The following is a 19,577-nucleotide window of genomic DNA, read 5'->3' on the forward strand; positions in this document are numbered from 1 at the left end:
AGTTGCTGTTCAATACCAGCCTATTCATCATGCTGACTTTATTAAAGACTAGAGTCTTCAGTATTGTAACTGATAATAAAAGAGATTGCTAAAATAATATAATATATACCATAGAATCACAGAACCATAGAATGGTTTGGGTTGGAAAGGACCTTAAGATCATTGCATTCCAATCCACCTGCCACAGGCAGGGGGGTGTTCCCTTAGACCATGTCACCCCCGGCTCTGTCCAACCTGGCCTTGAACACTGCCAGGGATGGAGCATTTGCCACTTCTTTGGGCAACCTTTTCCAGTGCCTCACTGCCCTCACAGTAAAGAACATCTTTATATATAATACCACATAGATATATATATATATAAAAATACCATAGTATTACAGCAAATGTATTTGGGAAAATGTTTTTTAATTGTTATGAAATCAAATGCAGAACATTTTGGGTGTTTTTGAAGAAACACTTTCTGTATGATTAAATTGTGTCCTAGGAGTTTGTTAATGAGTTTTACTTGGAACTAAAGTATTCTTTCATAGAAGTGCTTGTCACTAGCAGGAAAACACGTCATCGTTGTTACTGGATAGCTCCAACAAGCTTGTCATCTTGCACTGGTTTGTACCTGCACGTTTGTCTTGGATACTCTCTAGGCTCTGAACTCAGTATGTTTCTGAACAGGAGGGAGAAAATCCTACTTGGGCCTGTGTAAAGGGAGCAGAAACAGTCATGGAAAACTTAAGGCCTACTAATCTTCACAGTGTATTGGTTTAAGAAAGATTATTTTGAAGGACTTTGATACAAGATCTGCTATTTCATACTAAAAACATTAAAAACTCAATGACTTTCTGTTTGGTTTCTGCGTGAAGTGTTGAGAAGGTGGATGACAAGAGACACCCCTTTGGTGTTTAATGACGCTTGGAAGAAGACATTGAGGAAGTGACTCTCAAATTTTACATCCTCTAAACGCCTGTATGTGTGTTCTGTAGCAGAGGATACAAGTCACATTAGTGGTAATATCCTTCCTCTCTCACTTCAGGCTCAACCTGCAGTGATCTTGAACCATTTAGATCTATACTCCACAGAACAGGAGAGGCGATTCATTTAGAGTGTGTTGGGTAGACAGTCTGCTCCATCTCCTGTTTCTGTTGGGCCACAGAAGTGCCTCACAATTCCAGTGAGGAGTCCAGAATCACCTTTGCCATGTTTTCGTAGCTTGACAATTATTGATAAATTGGAACAGACTGCTTTGGTGCCCGGGAAGTTATGCATGCTACAAAATACTGGTTGTAAGCTTAATTTTAACAAATAATTGGAATGTCATGGGTTTAATGATGTCTCTCCACTTGGCTATCTGACAATAACTATGTAATGTAAAAGAGCCGTTAAAAATGGCTTTGCAAAATTAACTCCTATTGCTCACTGAGTGTGTTTTGAGTCATATCTGCCCCTTGTTTACCGTCAAAATAATCTCTCTATTCCTGGTAGCACTGAAAAAACAATATGATTACAGCAGAGGGAGTTGAAGTCTGTTCTAGAAACAATGCTAAAATAGGCAGTTATATTCTGAGTCCTTAAACTGTTAAGTCTTAGTGATGGGCAAAAAAGACCCAGATCCTAAATGACTTGTAAATTTGAAAATCTATTTATCATGTTTTCAAATGAAAGCGAATGCAGGGTGCCAAAAGAAATCTGTAGTTCCAGTGTAAGAGCAGGCATTGGAGATCTGAGATACAACTACTTGCTTGGCTTTGGGCAAGTCCCTTGCTTTCAGCTTGCCCGTCTGTAAAATGAGGTTAATGACTACTTTTGCGTTATTGACTTAGTAAGATTTATGTTAGCTGTGTTTCTAAACTGCTTTGATATGCTCGCTCCGGAGTGGTTGGTGCTGCAGCATGGGGGTTTTGAAGTTGCTTGCTGCAGTAAAAGCCACACTTGCAGAGAGGTTGAGAATTTACTTCCGTCAGCTGTGTATGGGAGGGGAGAGCTGCAAACTTTAGAATGTCAGAATGTCAAGGCTCAGGCAGATTGCGTGCAATCCTAATCCAGCCCTGCAGCTTTGACCTTTGAAGCAAGCTTCACCTTGAGACAGTTGAAGAAATCTCTGTACGTTTGTATAAAGTATTTTTGTGATAGAAGGAATTTTCTCTTCATGGTCATCCAGCCCAGGGTTTCCTCACAGTCAGAGGAATTCAGTTCCTGACCTGCTCTGTGAATGAACCTGGTATTCTAAGTCTAAAGAGACAGCCTTCTCTCTGGGGGCTAAAACAAGGAGTGTAATTAGGATAATCTGTGTTGCGCTTCTGCTGAAATCCATCTCAGACCTAATGATACTTTCCTGCTAGGAAAGGTAAAATAAGTTCCTGTGTGAGATAATTCTCTAGGTTCTCTTAAGCAGAGTAGAAATGTTGTCTAAAACTATGTCTTAGATGCCTGTGAACATGAAATCCTGCTGTTTGCTTTACTGCTACACACTGTTCCTTCTGAATTTTAATCTGGAGTTCAGTCATTCGTTCTTTAGCTAAAAGGGGAATTTAGGTTTTGGTTCATTCTTTCTGATAGAACCTAGTCCAGGCAAGACTCCACTCCCCGAGGAGGAGAGCAGAGAATTCATTCTCAGTGAAATCTGAGGCTCTCTGAAGTAAAAGCTGTTGACTTTGTCATACCGTGCAAATGTGCATTGCTTTTAGCAAGACAATAAAGGGTAAATGGGGTGATCTCTGCTCCTGTGGAGAGGTCGGGTGGTTACATTACACAATCTTCTAGAGCATCTTGCAGCAAATACATGGGTTATATTAAAAGTTGCAATCATATCATTTTTTAAAAGTAAATTGCTGACCTTATGCAGTGGAATCAGCTTTATTGAATTTCGCCAAAAATGCGTTTATAATCCCCCGCCCCTGCATGCACATGATATTCATGTCCTTGCTGCCCATGTGGAAATGTCCCTTTTTATGGTGATAAAATTAAATTTGTCTTTGTCTCTGCCTTGCCTCACCTTTTAAGATTCCATCCTTAAAAGGCATCAGTGGATATCTGTACCAGAGGGTGAAGATGGGCAATATCCCTGGGCTGGCAGATTGTGAGCCAAGTGCCATAGAACAAATAAATAAGCTTTTCATTTGTAGAGGGCAAATAAAGCTGAGGACAAGTGTAATAGGGGAATTTTCTAGGAGTGTTGTGGTCTTGCCATAGGTAGAATTTATTTTGACTTGGAAGTACTTATGCTTTGCTTCTGTATTTTTTTCTAATTGCCACACAGTACGACATGTAAAATCCACAAATAGTTATTGTGCTCCTCCTGTAACACTGTGGTACATGTCCTCCTTCAACAATAACTAACTGTAAAACCCTTCCTGAAGGCATTCAAGGAAAGGCAAGTTTTGCAGCATGCTCAAGAATTTAACAAACATGTATCCCATATTTCTATCCCACTTTGCATATTCAAAGCACTCTACAAATACTAACTAAGCTTTTGCCACCTTTTGTGGAATGGCAAGATTATAAAATCCATTTAATGTACTTCCTTAGACCTTTACATTCTCCAAACAGTTTGGAAACATCAGATTAAAGTGGGAAAAAGAGGAAATGCCATCCCAACTTTAGGTGGGGAAACTGAGTCAAGTATATTCAGAACAGTTCAATCTGAGATAATTCTTGATTCCTGGTCATATATATATAAATCTAACCATGCTGTGCCATACTGTCAGTGTGATGTAGTGATGTTTATAGCACGTTCAGGAAAATTCTTCAAAGCATTTTCATGTTTATCCTCTCCAGGCCCCACCTGCTTTGGGGAGGTGGGAGACGTTAAGCTGGTTTTGTTCAATAAAATCAACACAAACCATCTAAGTAAATGAAGGGGCAGGTTGGTCCTTGCAATGCTAGCATATATCCCTTCCTACAGCATCTCCCCCAGCCTCTCTTCCTTTTTATGCAGCATTTAAAAGGCTAGTTGCTCCAGAGGTAGAGGGAAGAATATCAGAATATCATTCTGCTCCTGCTCTTCAAGTTACCAGGAGAACGCAGCTGTTAAACTCAGAAATATAAAATACATGTTTAAAAGATGACTCTGTATGTATTTAAAAAAGAGAGCGAGAGAGGATTCAAGGGAACCAAGAAATAGCAGGTTCCATTACTGTAATTAAATGGCAGCATTTAACCTATCAGGCCGTTGCGTGGATGTGAGAGACGAGCAGGGAGCTGCATTTGAAATGATCACCGTCTTCCTTGGGGGATAGAGTAGTTAAATAATTTGTTTGTGAGGTGTGAGTTCAGTGTCGGGTAAAGCAAGTGCTTGTGTGTGTCTGTGTATCTTAGAAGCTAGGGATGGCTGTGTGTTTACTGAGAATACCCTGGAGGTTGGTATTTACTAGCACATGCACTGTCAATAAGAACACAAGATGCTCTTGCCCATTTGTTAGGTTATCTGCAGAGTCAGGGCCTCACCTGGTCCCAGATATTACATCATAAAAGAGCTTTTTTCACACTAGGCCACCCAAGACAGGAGGAGCACTACGAGAAAAACAGGGGGAAAGGGGAAAGAAAAGAATCTGAGTCCTTTTTGGCCAGTTTCATCTGCTGCGGTGACTGTAAAGGGTAAATTGTTCTATCTGGTCATTGGACTTGGCCCTTGGGAGTATGGGGGCTATGTCATCCCTGGGGAAATAAGGGCAAAGCTGCTGCTCAGGTCTACCCTTAAACGGCACATGAGTTGCTTCCCCTGCAGCAGTGTTCTGCCTGTGACTGGCATGATTCCTACGCTTCAAAACTGTAGAGTATAAAATCACATGGAGAGAGAGGAGTCTGCGAAGTGCATCCTTGGCCTTTCATCACTGACCCGACTCTGTGAGGAGCTCTTGGGGCAGCCCTGCATAGCAGTGTTGATCAGCCTTTTGGCACCCTGGAAAGGAGATACTTTCTTACGTAGTGCCCAGAAGGAAGCATCTTCCCATTTTTATTCACTCTCTTTTTATTTGTGAGGCGATTCCTTTGTTTAGGGGCTATTTCCTAGTCCTGGAACTTCAAGAATTATCCTTATACAGTATGAGTTTATAGTAGTAGCAAGTTTTTGAGCTGCTTCACCTACTGATCTGACTTGTGTTATGTTGCAGGAACATGCCCATAAAAGTTTCTTAATCTTCACTCCAGTTTCTATGTGAATTCTGCGTAGCCTCTCCTGTTTTAACTCCTGGGCTGGAACTTCTGCTCTGGAACTTTTGTCTGGCTCTAGAAGACAACAGACAGTGTTAAAAAAATAGATATTTCAGTATTTCCATTTTGAACATTCAACCCCAGAGACTGGATTTCGAGGGCAACACTTGACTGAAAGGAGTCCAGAGAAATGCCACGTATTTCCACACCCAGTCAAAGCAAAGCACGAATCTGAGTTCTCTGTAATTTGGTGAGAGCTGGAAATGTGGAAGTGTTTCCAAAGATGATCTACAGGCACAAAGAAAAAAAGGATAAACTTGTTACATGAATAAATTACTTGTTGCAAATGCCTTCCCTGGCTCAAATGCATAGAATGTACGTATAGATTCTCAGAACCATCAGTCTTTGTAAATGATAATTGTGTCAGTCTCAAACGTTTTACAAAGGATATCGTGTAATATTATTCCTGTTGTACAGCTGTAGAAACTGAGGCAGATGGAGGTTAAATGACCTACACAAGGTCAATAGCAAGGCTGGGAATAGAACACAAATGCGTAGAGGCTTTTTATTATACTAATAAGGAAACTCTGGAGGTGTTTGGCATGGTAATCGGAACCCCAGAGAACTAGAAGCAGTTAGTATGTTCTGTGCATGTCCCGAGGGAGCAATGATGAAACTCCTTCTCTACCTTACCACTCCAGTTCTCCGTGTGTGGTCACCATAGTTTTTCCACCACTTAACCTCGTTATTTTTAGTATTGTTAGCATCAGTCGTCCTTTGGGTGTTTAATCCAGACTCCTTTCATTTTCTCCAGAACTGGGAAGAGCTGTTGAAGGGACATTGGGAGAAAAAAAAAAAACAACAACAAACAAACCAGAAGATGAAAAATGATCTTTTGAAACTTCGGTGATTTTTGTTAACTTGTCCCCTAATGTTTTTGTCTTTGCTCTTCTTTTATCATGAAGGACCCTGCTTGAATGTGTTCATCTTGGTTTCTTAAAACTCCATTTGCTATTGTTTCTTTCTTCTCCACCCAAGATTAACATCCTGTGTGATGACATAGATGGTTGTTGTCTAAATGGACGCGATGCAACCAACAAAATTGTGAAGGGTGGGTGGGGAAATATTTATACAGTTGTGTTAAAAACTACAAAGTAGGTTTGCCTTTTAAACAGAAGGTATTTCAACACTGTTATTGGCAGCATCAGCCTTTAATTTTACAGGTGGCTAGCTTTGTAGTAGCATTCAGCAAACAATATTTTAATGGCATGTAAAAAAATTTCTTTAAAACAAAAGAAAGAAGAACGAGGGTGATTTATAATCTGTAATGAATACTTGCTGACATGCCTTTTTATAATGGTGTATTCGCGTCTCTGTCTTTCTGGGGGAAGTGCAAACCAGATTTACCTGAAACATTTCTACCATACTAATCAAATATGTAGTATTTAGATGTATTTTTCTTAATTGAGCTTATCTTCTCAGGGCGATGTTACCTGACTCCGAGGTGTCTAACATTGATTCCACTTGATAGAAACTGGGTTAGAGGAGCAAAGACACTCTATAAGCTTGTGAGAAATGTGTGTCAGAAAAAGGAACTAGATTCCTGTGTTCATGTCTGCTCACCCAGTGTTGGTTTCTTTACATTTCCATGTATTTTTCCGTACACACTTCCATGTATTTTTACATTTTCTTAGGAACATTCAATTGTAGCTACTGTTCTCATGCTCCTTATACCAACTTCCTGGCAGCAAGTGCACAGGGTGCACTGTCATAATGCATATTCAGTGTTCCATTCTGTGTGCTCTTCAAACACTAAAAGTTCGTTTAATATGCACTTTATATGATTTTTCATGTGATAAGTCTGGACTAACAGGTTTGGTTTGTTACTTTCTAAAGTTTATAGTTTTAAAAGTAAAAGAGGAAATAAATAACATTGAGGCAAGTTGCTCATTTCAGTTAATCCTTGTTTGCAGAGGCTACTCTGTGACAGGTATTGTCTAACGTAGAAAAAAATCCACATCCTCTTGTTAGTGTGTTTGGGGCAATCAGTGACTCCAGAGTAATACAAGGAACTGGGAATGGTGCATCAAGACAGACTCTTATATATAAAACTAAGGATTACTCCTTCAGATATTCTGTCAAATCTGGTTAAAGAATTCCTTACAATGGCTCGAAATTGCTTTTCTTTTACCCAATTCCTTTCTTTTGAACACAGAGTTGGAAGAGAGTCTGGTTCGAGAACTGCAGCCCAGCCTAGTCCAGTAAGAACAAAGCAGCAGTGAAATCTGGCATTATTCCACTTTATGGCCAGTCTGCTAGGTCAGATCTAATACAGACCAGGTTCAGGCCCATGCCACCAAAAGGCCTGGTTATTCTTTGCTGCAATAACAAAGATGATGTTGGAGTTCCAGATGTCTGGTTGACTGCAGATCCTCCAGACCAGCTCCTTCTACTTCAGTGCTGGAATTCTTGTGACATGCTGGTTCAAGTTGTTGGAAATACAATTTAAAACTGGAGTTCCAAAGGTAGATCAAAATCAAACCTCCTGTATTACCAGGGTTTTACCTTACCCAGATTTAAGACAACCTCTGGCTTTCTCCTTAGAAGCTCCTACAGATAGTATCACAGATCAAAGAGTAGCCAAAGGCCAATCATTTTGTTGCTATTGCTCAACAAGCTGCTTAACAAAATACTTTTCTTTCACACAAAGTAAATGAATCTAAAGCACAAACATTTTCTGTCACCGCTGTTATTAAAATTTGTGTCAAGTTTTGGTAATGAAGTTCGATTGCTAGTTTTTTGAAGTGCTGTGTGCCAAACAGTTCTACTTTTGGAAATGTAAAAGAAATTAATATCCTTTCACCTTTATAAAGTTTTCTGTTGTAGTTCCCAATTTAATAGAAAGGAAGTTTCATAGACGTGGTGTGTACTCTGGGTAAGTTACTTCATTTCTGTGTGTTTTTCTTTCCAGCGTGGTTTTTCCCCTTCACATTGACTGTTGAACGCTTTGGGTGTGCCTGCCTTGTTTCTGCACAGTACCTGGCACAATACCTGCACGGTGAATGCCTTTTGGGGTCTCTAAGGAGTATTACAATACAAGTAATGAAGATCAGGAACCATCACCGTGAGACTTATTTCTCTGCAGAAATAACAACAAGCATTTGCAGATCACAGGTTTGGGTATGCTTGAAATGCACCCATGTAGTGTGTCTAATACTTGTTTTCTCTGCATAGTTTTATTTCTAGGGAGGTTGTCAGTTGTGGTAACAAATTATGACAGCACTACGGTTACTAGAGTAGTGTCTTTTCCATCATCTGGATTTTCTGCCCTATACAGGCTTCTTCTAAACAAATGTCAGAGCCCTGCTTATGTTCTATTCCTGATAAAACACCTTGGAGTTGGCATCCTGGCATAGAGTCATAGCTTTGAACCCCGAGGTAGATAATAATTTGAAATAATTTCAAATATAGAGAGGATTTTGTTCTCATGTAGAGGTCTCACATCATGTTGTCCTGGTTTCGGCTGTGTCTCTTTGTCTCTAGGAGAGCAATAGACAGATGGACTTACTCTGCCATTCTCCACTCAAAGGAGGCTTTCTATCAGGTACTGTCCTCTGCTTGTATGATAATAGAAAGGAAAAGCAGAAGGCAAGTGACCTAAAAATAAACCCATAGACGAGGATAAAATATAATTTCCCCCATTTTTAGGAGAGATTTTTATTTCTGTTACTGAAAGAATTGTTTTTTCTGTCTTTTTTGCTGACCATGATATTCTTAGAACTACTCCGTAATAAAGAGGTCTTCAGAAGAAGGTATCCAAGATTGAATTTTCACTGTGTTTTTTTGCGTATACTTGTTGTATAGGAATTCATCTGGGCTTTGTAACAAAACTCATAGTTCTGTAACTCAGGTTACTTAGGACTTCTGGACATGTCTCATTTGATTTAGAGTCATGTTGCTCTCTGCCTTTTTTCTAATTCGAACTTCTTGTGAAGCACAAATTGTGCCTGTTGAATTATGCTCTTTGCTACCTGAAGATTTGTTGTAGATTAATTCAAAAACAAGGTGTCCAAATCCTGTGGTAACAGGCTGTGGTAACACCGCATCTAATAGGACTTCTGCGTTTCAGAATCCCAAGTGTGAGTCCCATTATCCAGCCACTTTGTCCTGCATGTTGTTCCTCATCTTCTCCTTTCAGTGCTTTGGCCCCTGAAATATATAGCTTAGTGCTGGGAGCTTTCACTTAAGGTATCCCTTCCTTTTTTTCTGTGTGGAACAGAGATAACATACTTCATGTAAGCTAAGAGCTTACTTTACATTAGAAGAGGAAGACCTGACCTCTCTTACTACAAGTGAAACTGTATTTTCCCTGCCTTGAAACTACCAGTGAAATACATTTTGCACTGGCTTATAATGCTGTGATTTATGCTGTGATATGCTTTGTGATATTACAATGTCCTTTTGCCTTTGTGTTTGATTTTTTCCCCTCTAATAAATTTTAGTGGGTATGTTGTCAATGAACAGGGGTATTTACCCAAAATGCCCATAGGAGAAGGAGGCATTCTCCCTCCTCTTTGCTGCCTCACAGAAGGAATCCTATACGTTTCCCCCTCCCTCCCCATTAATCTTACTGCAATTTTTTTTCTATGTCTTTCCTCCTTGGTTTGAAATAGTATAAACAAGGGAGATATTTTTAAATAGAAAACAACTGGAAGGAAACATATTTCTCTCTCTCTCATGTGCATACACAAACACATTGCACACAAACACGAATGAGTGACCAGAAGCAACTTTTTAATTTTACGTTTTGAACTTCTCATATCTAGAAAACTGAAAAGTTGCAGTACTTGTTCCTGTTTTTTCCATTCCAAGCCATGCTAAGCAAGTAATTTTCCCTTTCTTATTCAGAGTGAAAAGTCTTTGATCCAGTTTTCGGAAGACAATACTCATTTCATACGAATATTTAATCAGTAGAAAATAGGGAGGATTTAGTTTGTTTGTTTAGTATTTAACCAAGTGAATAAGGCAGATTAGGGGAAGGGGGGAGACTGGACCCATAAACAAGGTGATATATAATATTTTTTTTCGTTCTCCTTTTAAATAAATACCGATCAGCTTTATGTTCAGAGACAATAGGAGCCGTTGGCTTAAATTTGCAGTTTACTGTATTTATGGCTGTAATATCAAGGTGCTGCCGTCGTAATTTCATGCCCCAATGAGAAGAGCAAGGTCGAAGCAAATGCTTCCATCGGCATCTGCTAACACACTAACTCATAAACAAGGCCCGGCTGGATCAGGTGGCACGGAATAATACAGGCTAATGAAATACAGCACAGCTTTCCATTACTGTTAGTTTTTACAGTGTCGTCATTACGTGTAATTTATGTTTAAAAAATTCAATTTTATACAAGGCTCTGGGAAATAGGGGTCTGCAGGTCACCCGACGACTTTTAACGGCTCTGAGAGTCCTTATTGCACTCTCCTGTTCCAACAAAATGTTAATAATAAATAATAAAAAAAATCCCCTTTTACTTTTTCTCTGGCTTGCATATCTTGCTCTGTCTTTTTAATTACAAGTGGCTAAGGGGAGTTTGGGGCTCTAGATGATGTCAGGAGTTATCCCCTTTCCTGATGCTCCCAGAGGGGGGTGACTATCTGCTTGCTTTGCTTTTGTCTGTCTATCAATCACCTGGGGTCCTGTAAATGGAGTAAACACAGCTGAGGAGAGGGAGATACTTAACAACCTCTCTCCCAAACCCTCACCCTCTGACATTGCCCTCCTCTCCTCCATTACACTTCATTTTATTATAGACTCCAAAAAGCTTGGCCAGGAAGAGAAACTGCTGCCAGGTCTATTTATTTATTTATATCTGTTAAGCCAAAATACTTTTTATTTTAACCTTTTCCTTCCTGCTTGGCTTGCTGTAATTCTCCATGTTGTACTGTCAGTCAGGTTTTTCCTTCCTTGTTTTCGTGCTGTGCAACAGAGGTTAGAGCAGCTTTATCAGTTCTGATTGCTACTTAGTCACCCTGATGGGTTAAAGTATATAATGTTGCTTAAAGATTGCAATTGCATAATTAACAGGCTTGTAGATGAATAAGGCTGCAAGAATTCTAAGCTCTTCCAGTAACTTTTCAAATCGCTTTTATTGCTGTGTTTTTCAGCGTGACAGTTGAGACCAGTGAATTTCCCTTTGATGCTGGGGTTCCTTTACACAAAGTTTGAGCTGGAAGTACAGCAGCAGGATGTTTACATTCAAATACAGTGTTTTAATGTAAATGAAGGGTAAAAAAAGCAGAGTGATGTTTCTGAGACCTTGGGGTTTGTTAAAATGTTGGCTCAGGCTCAGCCTCCTGAATGCCCCAAGAACCAAGATGTGTGAAAGCAAATGGGTCAGGGGACGATGCCTTTTGACCTTTTGGAAATGCATTCAGCTGAGCACGGAGTAGGATATAGGACAAACATTTGATAGAAGCATCACCCAGTGCTGCATGTAACTGACTGAACAGGTGGAATCATTAGTCTGGATCACATCCCAGGAGGTTTTTATGATGATTTTTTTTAAATGTGCCCATGTTCTTTCTGAGCAGAGTTGACTCAGTGGCTTCCAGGAACAGGAGTGTAATGTCGTTCCAGGGTCCTTACCAGTAGATCTTCCTTTTAGTCATATGATACCATGCACTAACTTCAAGTAGTCACATAGTTTGTTGTAGCTAAACAAGTTGTCCATTTTTTGTCCAAAATTGAACAATTTTGCTTTCTTCTTAATAGAAAGTGTGTATATGGGTGAGGAAAACAACAGGAGATACACCCCCCTGCCCTGCTCTGTCCCTGCCAAAGGATAGGTGTGCTCATTGCTCCGGGGTGGTCTATCAAGGTGGTGATAAAACTGCCTTTGGAAACACACAAAAGGAATTTAATTCATTCCACCACCTTTCCCTATTACGGCAGAATTCTCAATTTCTTCCTAACCAGAAATTTTCTCCCTAAAACTAATGTTGCCTGCAGGTTGTGAAAATCTCTCATGAATTACTGGATTGAGCAGTGCAGGAGGAATATAATGAAGAAAAAGATATGCTTAGTGGATGGGATGGGAAAAAGGGTTGTCACTGAAACATCAGAGCCTGTGTTAGAAAAGGAGAAGAAAAACTTGGTGGCTCATCTGGTTAAGCTCATGCAAGGGTTTTGCATTGCAATTATTGCTACCGTGTTTCATCCCGAAAATAGAGAAGAATGGATTTATGGTAAAACAATGGATTGGGACTCACGTCTCCTGAGTGTTATTTTCTGACTGTCAGAGGTTTGGTTCTAACCTTGGAGCACTTCTCATATCTGTATGTCTCACTTCTTCCTCATCTATAATGACAATAGTACTCCTCTGAGTACTCCTTTACTTCAGAGTGGGCAGAAGAGGAACAGTATTTTGATGTACATGAGGTCCTTATATGAAATAGTAGTAGGTATTATAAAAGGGCCTAAATAGACAGTCAAGTCTTAGAAGTTCTTGGGCAAAGGAGCTTTTTATACAACACCCGAGGTGCAGGCACCAAGAGTTGTCTGTGACAACCCACTGTATTCTCTGACTTGCTCTGATTCTGTGTTTGACCACAAGTTACAGGGGCTGAGTGATCCCTGAAAACTGAATGGCCATGGTGACAATCGCAGAAGAGGGTCAGCAAGAACCTTTGAGTGCAAAAGAGTCATGGGTGCTGCAGTCTTCAAATCAACACCTTGAAGCCTGAAAAGGAAATTTTAAGGCTTTGTGAAAATTATGCCTAATTCTTTGTGATGGCTGTTGTGCTGTAGAGGAATGAAATGGATGGTTGGGGGAAGGGAATAGGTTTGCATTCTGTGGGGCTATGAAGACAGTTTCCTTGCATCCTTCTCAGCTCAGTCCTTGCTCGGTACCCTCTGCGGTTAGATTATTCCTTGCAGATAGCAATCAACTGGAAGGAAGTGTGTGTCTAATTTGCATGAGATTATTTAAAACAAAAAAAAAGGTCTGCATTAGTCAGGGTGATGGTAAACAACGCAAAGAGATGCCTTTTATAATATAGCTGTGGCTCAGCTTTCAAAGCCAAATATAATTCACTTACAATTGGCAGTTTCCTTTATTGTTCCTTTTAACCTTTTGCGTTCTGCATGGTCTTGATCTTGCTGCAACTCCAGAAGAACTAAAAGGTTTGTTTTCCAAAGTGTTGAGAAGGTGGATTTAGACCCATTCTTCTGTTAAACTGAGACATACCTATTTGAGAATTATATTAGACACAAAGGTCCAGTGTTTGTGGCACTGCCTTTGCATCCAAGGGAATCTTCCTGCTAGATTAGAACAATGAATGGACCATGGACACTTTTTGATATAATGCAGTAAGAGAAGGACTTTGAGATATTGGAACAGCTGACACTTTGATCTGGTTTAGAAATTCCCACTTTCCTATGTAATTAATATATCAAGATTGAATAATCTGGGGCATGGAAAACTCATACAGTGTGCATACATGTGTGTAGAGGGTGAATCTGAAAAACATCCAGTCCAAAGGGAATTTTGATGAGTTGTAATTGCCTGAGGACAGTCTCAGAATGTCTTGTACGTTTTTGTTCCTGTGTGTGAGAAATGACAACCATGAAGACAGGTATATCTCTGAATCCACAGATGACTAGTTGCAGTGCAGACTCACTCCATATATATGCTTAAGGAATCAGCTCCAGGAGATTATTCCCTTGATGCTTGGAGGCCAAGATGACAGGGCCTTAAAAACATCTTGTTTGGATGAATAAAAAGGTGTTCCAAGGTGATGGCAGTCCCAGGCCTCTCCTCTGATAATTAAGAAGGGATGTAGCTGTTATGTTCTTTTGTACCATGAACAAGACCACTTCACAAGGCAGCAGAATAGTCCAGGGATGTAATACCAATTTTAATTTGCACTACTTTGCACAGGATTCAAACAAATTCAAATATGAAAGGTTTTCCATCATTCTGTGATTCACATCAGTTTTTTCTCCGCAGTACAGCAGGGGTTTAATGGAAACAGTGATACTTGAGTGTCCCTAGTTGGCAAGGCCAGAATAATCCTAGGAGTGTATTTTATCTCAAACAGGATGAGAACAGAAGGGGCAGTATGGTTAGGAAACAATAAGTATTGTTTCTTGCTCTTTCTGTAGAATGAGTTAAGGATCCTCCATAACTTCTGTGTGTTTCTAAGTGTTAAATATTATCAGATTTGCATGGAAGTAGGACAAAATGCCCTATTTTAGTGGGAGTCACGTTTGCAGCCAGCAGCTAACGTTGTCTCCATCTTTGTGAAATTCCATACTTGCTAGTGATCTGCGATGTTGGCATGTGTTTATGCTTTCTCCTACATTGGATAATTAGGAGCTGGTTAAAACAGTTTCTTTCTGATTAGGACTTTTTAACATGGCTTAGACACCATAAATATTGCTTTTGTGACTAGAACAATGGGCTGAGTTGTGTTCCTGTGCCTTTTATTACTCTCACTGCAAGTCTTGTTCCATACTGTTAAGTGGGGTTTGGTTCCTTACTGTTTGAGGCATGTATCAAATACAACTAAAGGGATTGCAGGACCAGAGATCAGGAACTTCAGATATCTGATGCTGTTTCTGACACTGACAATATTCTGTCGTGTTAGAGAAATCACCTCATTTCTCTGTGCAACAGCATTTGCACTGTAAAGTAGATAGAATAGTATCTGGCAAGAACTCACAGTATCTCATGTACTCACAGGAGTAGGGAAAAGATCTGTTAATAGTTATAAAGCCTTCTGAATACCAGAAGCACTGTGCTAGCACTTTATGATATTAAATAGCAGTCCTGAGACAGACTTGTATATTTATTTCTGGCAATACTGTTTGTGCTACAGATTATTCCGTTCTAGAACCCCAGTATGCAGTGAAGTTTAAGATCATGAAAAAAATCATCAAAACTTAGGTCATGCACCCAGAAGCCTGCCTATTTTCCATATTGTGTCTCCCTTATGTTAAAAAGCCAAGTGTTCTAAAGGATTAAGTTGAGGATTTTCATCTACCAGCAGTACTTCATGGATCTTGAGTGGAGGTGATGGAAAGCGTTCCCCCGTTTTTCTCCCACTGCTGTCATATTCATACCATTTTCCTCACTGCCTCACATTTGTTCTCACTTCCAACCTTTCCGAATGTTTTTGCATACATGCTGCCTGTGTAAGCGAAAGGTCCCGAATCACTTCATATGTTCCTTGTAGCAGGGACACTGGCTTTTTACCTGCTTCTGTGCAGGAGAATAATAACTAATACACAACTGTCCAGGCCCCACGTCATGGTTGCCATCTGAGTACTGAATTCTTCTTCTAGAGGATGTTTTCTCCTGTTGGGAAAAAATAATCCAGCTGTGCTTCCTTCTTTACAGATGCTGGTCATCATGGATCCTTTAGCTGCTTTTGTTTTCCCCCTTGTTGGCCAAATCCTTTCCATATGTTGTGGCCAATTAAAGATGGTCATCCTGGCATTTCCTGATGGCAGGAGTGACTGCACCAACATGTACCATGTGTGCAGCGTTACTACAGCTCTGTGAAATAAAAGCCAGGCTGCCTTAGGGCAATCTAATCACGCAGCAATAGGCCGGGGCAATGCTAACGCTGAAAGTTTAGGCTTGGCCTTGTTTTGATCTGTTTTGTTATAGTTTTATTTCCTCCTTACATTCTGTGTCCCATTCATACTAATCACAGTCAGTCCTGATTTTTTTCCTTTTTATTTCTGCATTTGTCATAAAATAAAGCAAATTATTCCCGTCTTCGGAAACGATGTAGACTAATTAGTCGTCTAACCCAATAATTAGGTTTTTGTTTCCCTGTCTGTTTTCATGCATTATTGTTAGTTTTTTCCCCTCTTTTTTTTTTTTACACCATTACAGATTAAAATGAGCCACATTTGCAGTTGATGGTATCTTTTTTTCGGGGGAAGAATGGAGAATTGCAATAGAAAGCTACTTCAAAAGCAGCAATAAACTCAAGGATAAATTAAGGAAATTGAATGAGCCACATTTGGAAGCAGCGTTGAGGCTAATATTCTGTCGCTTAAGGTTAAATTGCAACAGAGAAAGAGAGAGGGAGACATTCCAGTGAATCCAAAACTGGGGAGGCATTACTGCTCAAGTCAGTGCCAAAATCCTTTGCAGCTTGAAAGGGTTCTGCCTGGCTTGAGAATTTAATTATGCGTGCATCAAGTGGGTAAAGGTGCTAAACTGATTTCATTTCCTCTGCTCCCCCAGGCCTGACAGATGAAGAAATTGACCTGGCTTTCCAGCAGTCAGGCACAAGCACGGATGAGCCACAGTCCCCAGGTCCTTCTACACAAGTGGTGCCAGCTCAGCCCTCTCACCCGGTGGTGTATAGTAAGTAACACTTTGAAAAACATCTGGTTCTGTTTCTTTCTGCAGTGAGCTCTCCAGCAATTTCACAGATTTCTGTGCCAGATCCTGGATTTCAGGTCAAATAATGCCATACTGTTTGTCAGAATTGGACCCCAAATGTTACTTCAAATGCTCTTTGTAGTTGTTGATGCCCATGACAAGATCGTATTACCCAAGGAAAAAGAGATACAAATGATCATTGTCCACAAACAAACATCATACATACTAGCCTGTGACACCCCTTGACCTGAAGGGGTATAGTCAATGCTAATTAGATTCTCACCCACTATACTGCTTGAAAAAAGCATTTAGTCAGCATAGGACTCAGTCTTCCCTTCTAAGCTTAAGGTCATGCTTCCCTTCATCAGTAGGGTTTTCTAATATTTAGATCATAAATATGTGATAGAGTTGATAGATTCTTGGATAGAAGGTGCTATAAAAGGGCCACACTGTTTCATCTTTATTTATTGCAGCAGTGGACTCTGTTCAATAAGCTGTTGGACATTGACACAAAGTTTTGTTTTAGCTAGAGGACTAGTCAGGCAACCAATTAGTTCATGGGATCATAGAACAGCTCAATTGGAAGGGACCCATAAGGATCATGGAGTCCAGCTCCCTGCTCCTTGCAGGACTAAATAAAATTAAACCATATGAGTAAGAGCATCATCCACATGCTCCTTGAACTCTGACTGTTAATGCCTTGAACAGTTACTTGAAAGAGGTGTATTTCCAGCATGAACAGGAAGCTGGAATATAAGGTCTTTAGAACTTAGTCTGTGACTTCCTGTGTGTGAGTTTAAGGCCAGTCACAATGGAACCTAGAGTGAATGAGCTTTAATAGTGCTGTCAGGTTACAACGAATAACAGGCAGTTAATATGGATCCCTAATTTTAACAAACTCTTCCTCTTCAATCTTAAATAATCTGAGGAGTGACAGCAGAAATTCTGTGTAGATTCGGTGGATGTGCTTGTATGATTTTGTGTACAAAAGACACTCTCAAAGAAATTTTAAAGTCCCAACATAATCTGTGTTGACTCAGAATTTACATATATATTTGCATTTTAAAACAAACCTCGCAAAAAAGTATCTAAGCTCCAAACAATAAAAACCAAAGTACACACCATTAAAAATCCATCAAAAGAAGCTGTTTAGCTCACATGTGTGTCTGGCAGTTTGAAAATCACTTCACTTACCTGCCAAGTATTAAGAATAGGGTTTTGATACTGCTCCTAAAGAACTCTAGGTCAGGTACTGACTGATGTAACAGTCCATTTAGGTCTGTGTTTATTAGTTTATGGCATAGGTTTCCTATTGCTAGAGACAACACTAGACTTGCTTTTTGAGTTTTTAAGTACTCTGGCTTGGCACAGTGTGATGGATTTGGGCTCAGAACTGGGATGTTTCTGGCTGTTGTACTGTGCTGGTGAGCTCAGGACTGAATTCTGCCTCCTGGGCTAATACCTGTCTGCCATAGTTCACAGAAAATGCCAGAAAAGCAAAATCTGCTCTCCCAATGAAAAAACAGTGCCAGATCCCAATCAGTGCTGTCCCTAACTCTTATCACAACCCAATATTGGAAGAGTTAATCTTCCCTTGTTTTATAGTGTTCCACTACTAAGAGTAGGGCAGGAAAGAAGTGTGCAATTCAAACTGGAAAACATTGTCATCATTATTAACCCCTGCAGCTTTATCACTGTATGGGTTTTTCTCCTCTTGCTATTTTGGCTTTCTTCAAAGCCCCCACTCCCAATTTCTTCTTATACTAGGTAAAAATCTTAACTAATATTTAAACACCATAATGTTCCCAGTAACAGCCCCAAAGAGAGGTCTGAAGGTATCGTTCTGTAATGCTCAGAAACCAAAGATGAATAAAAATACCACCAAAGTAAAGCTTTTGTAGGGGTTGTAGTTGTAAAGCAGTGCTCCAGCTTTGTGATCTGATAGCTGCTTTTAAAAACATTTGAACCAAAAGCTTTTGCCTGTGGGTCAGCCCCTTTTAGCAACCCCCAAAATGGGGGAAATGGTGACAATAGATTTGTTTGGTATTGTTCCTCCTCGCTCCAGCCGTTCTTTGTAGACCTTCTATTTAAGTTTAACCTCTTAATGTATGTATAAAAAGAATAAAAACCGAAATATCTGTGTTATTCATTTGACCAAAATACTTGTTTTGATTAGTTGCCATCTGTGCACTATTCTAGTCCTTGACTGGTGTAGTACTGGTGGTGTTAATGATGGATCCATCTTTCTGTCTTCCTGCTATGTGCTTTCCATGGTATCAGAACAGGTGCCTTGTTTGCTGTAGGTTATTTCATCAGTTGGATGATAACCCTGTAATGAATATTTCTGAATCGGTCCAAATCTGCTCCAGGACAGTTGTTTCTGTGACAGTTTACTAAATCAAGTTCTCTTTCACAGATTTGTTAGGGGTTGTCATGTACAGAGAAAGACAGATACTACTTTTTGTCTATCTGTTACACTTATCTTCTTACAGAGTATTCATGACACTAGTGTTGGAATGCTTCAAGGTTTGAAGTTCAAAAGTATATCTGAATGACTAATGAGATCGGTAGACTGCTGAATCTGTAAGTTGACTCGGTGGTGGGAACAGCTCACACTGGAAAAGCTTATATTGAAAAAGATTATGAGCTATATTTGCCTTCCCCAAAAAAGACATCTGAGTTTCTTGTGAAGCACCATCTGATCTGCTGGAGTTTAGGTCTTGAAGTCTGTGAACCACTCTGTGTTTGATATTTTTGGTTCTTTTTAAGTTTTTTTTTTTGGAGTAGTTTTGACACCTCTACAAAAAATCACAAAACTAGAGAGAAAGTCTTACCCCCCACAGAGCAAAAAGGAGAAAGAGCTGAGGAAGGTACTGCGCTGAAAAGCAGTGGCTAGTGCCTTAAGAAACCTACTTTCTTCTCCTTCTCTCCTCCCACAAGGTGTTGCTGCTTCATGTTTAAAAATTATGTTAAAACTCTGGTTTCCAAATACAAAAGTTGAGGATGGCTTCAGAACCATCTCAAGAGTTTATT

General features: G+C 39.8%; 1 protein-coding gene across 1 annotated transcript in view; it reads left to right on the top strand.

Moving 5' to 3' along the window:
• The window catches only part of PEX14 (peroxisomal biogenesis factor 14), a gene marked incomplete at its 5' end in the record, with an annotated part of 38,989 nt that overhangs the window by 6,523 nt on the left and 12,889 nt on the right, over positions 1–19,577 (top strand). The window contains one exon of the mRNA XM_010024857.1: positions 16,404–16,526. Coding sequence (XP_010023159.1) covers positions 16,404–16,526 — 123 coding nt within the window. The remainder of the gene's footprint in view (positions 1–16,403; positions 16,527–19,577) is intronic.

Source organism: Nestor notabilis, unplaced genomic scaffold (genome assembly GCF_000696875.1).
Source record: "Nestor notabilis isolate BGI_N333 unplaced genomic scaffold, ASM69687v1 scaffold10972, whole genome shotgun sequence".
In the NCBI taxonomy this organism is placed as follows: domain Eukaryota; kingdom Metazoa; phylum Chordata; class Aves; order Psittaciformes; family Psittacidae; genus Nestor; species Nestor notabilis.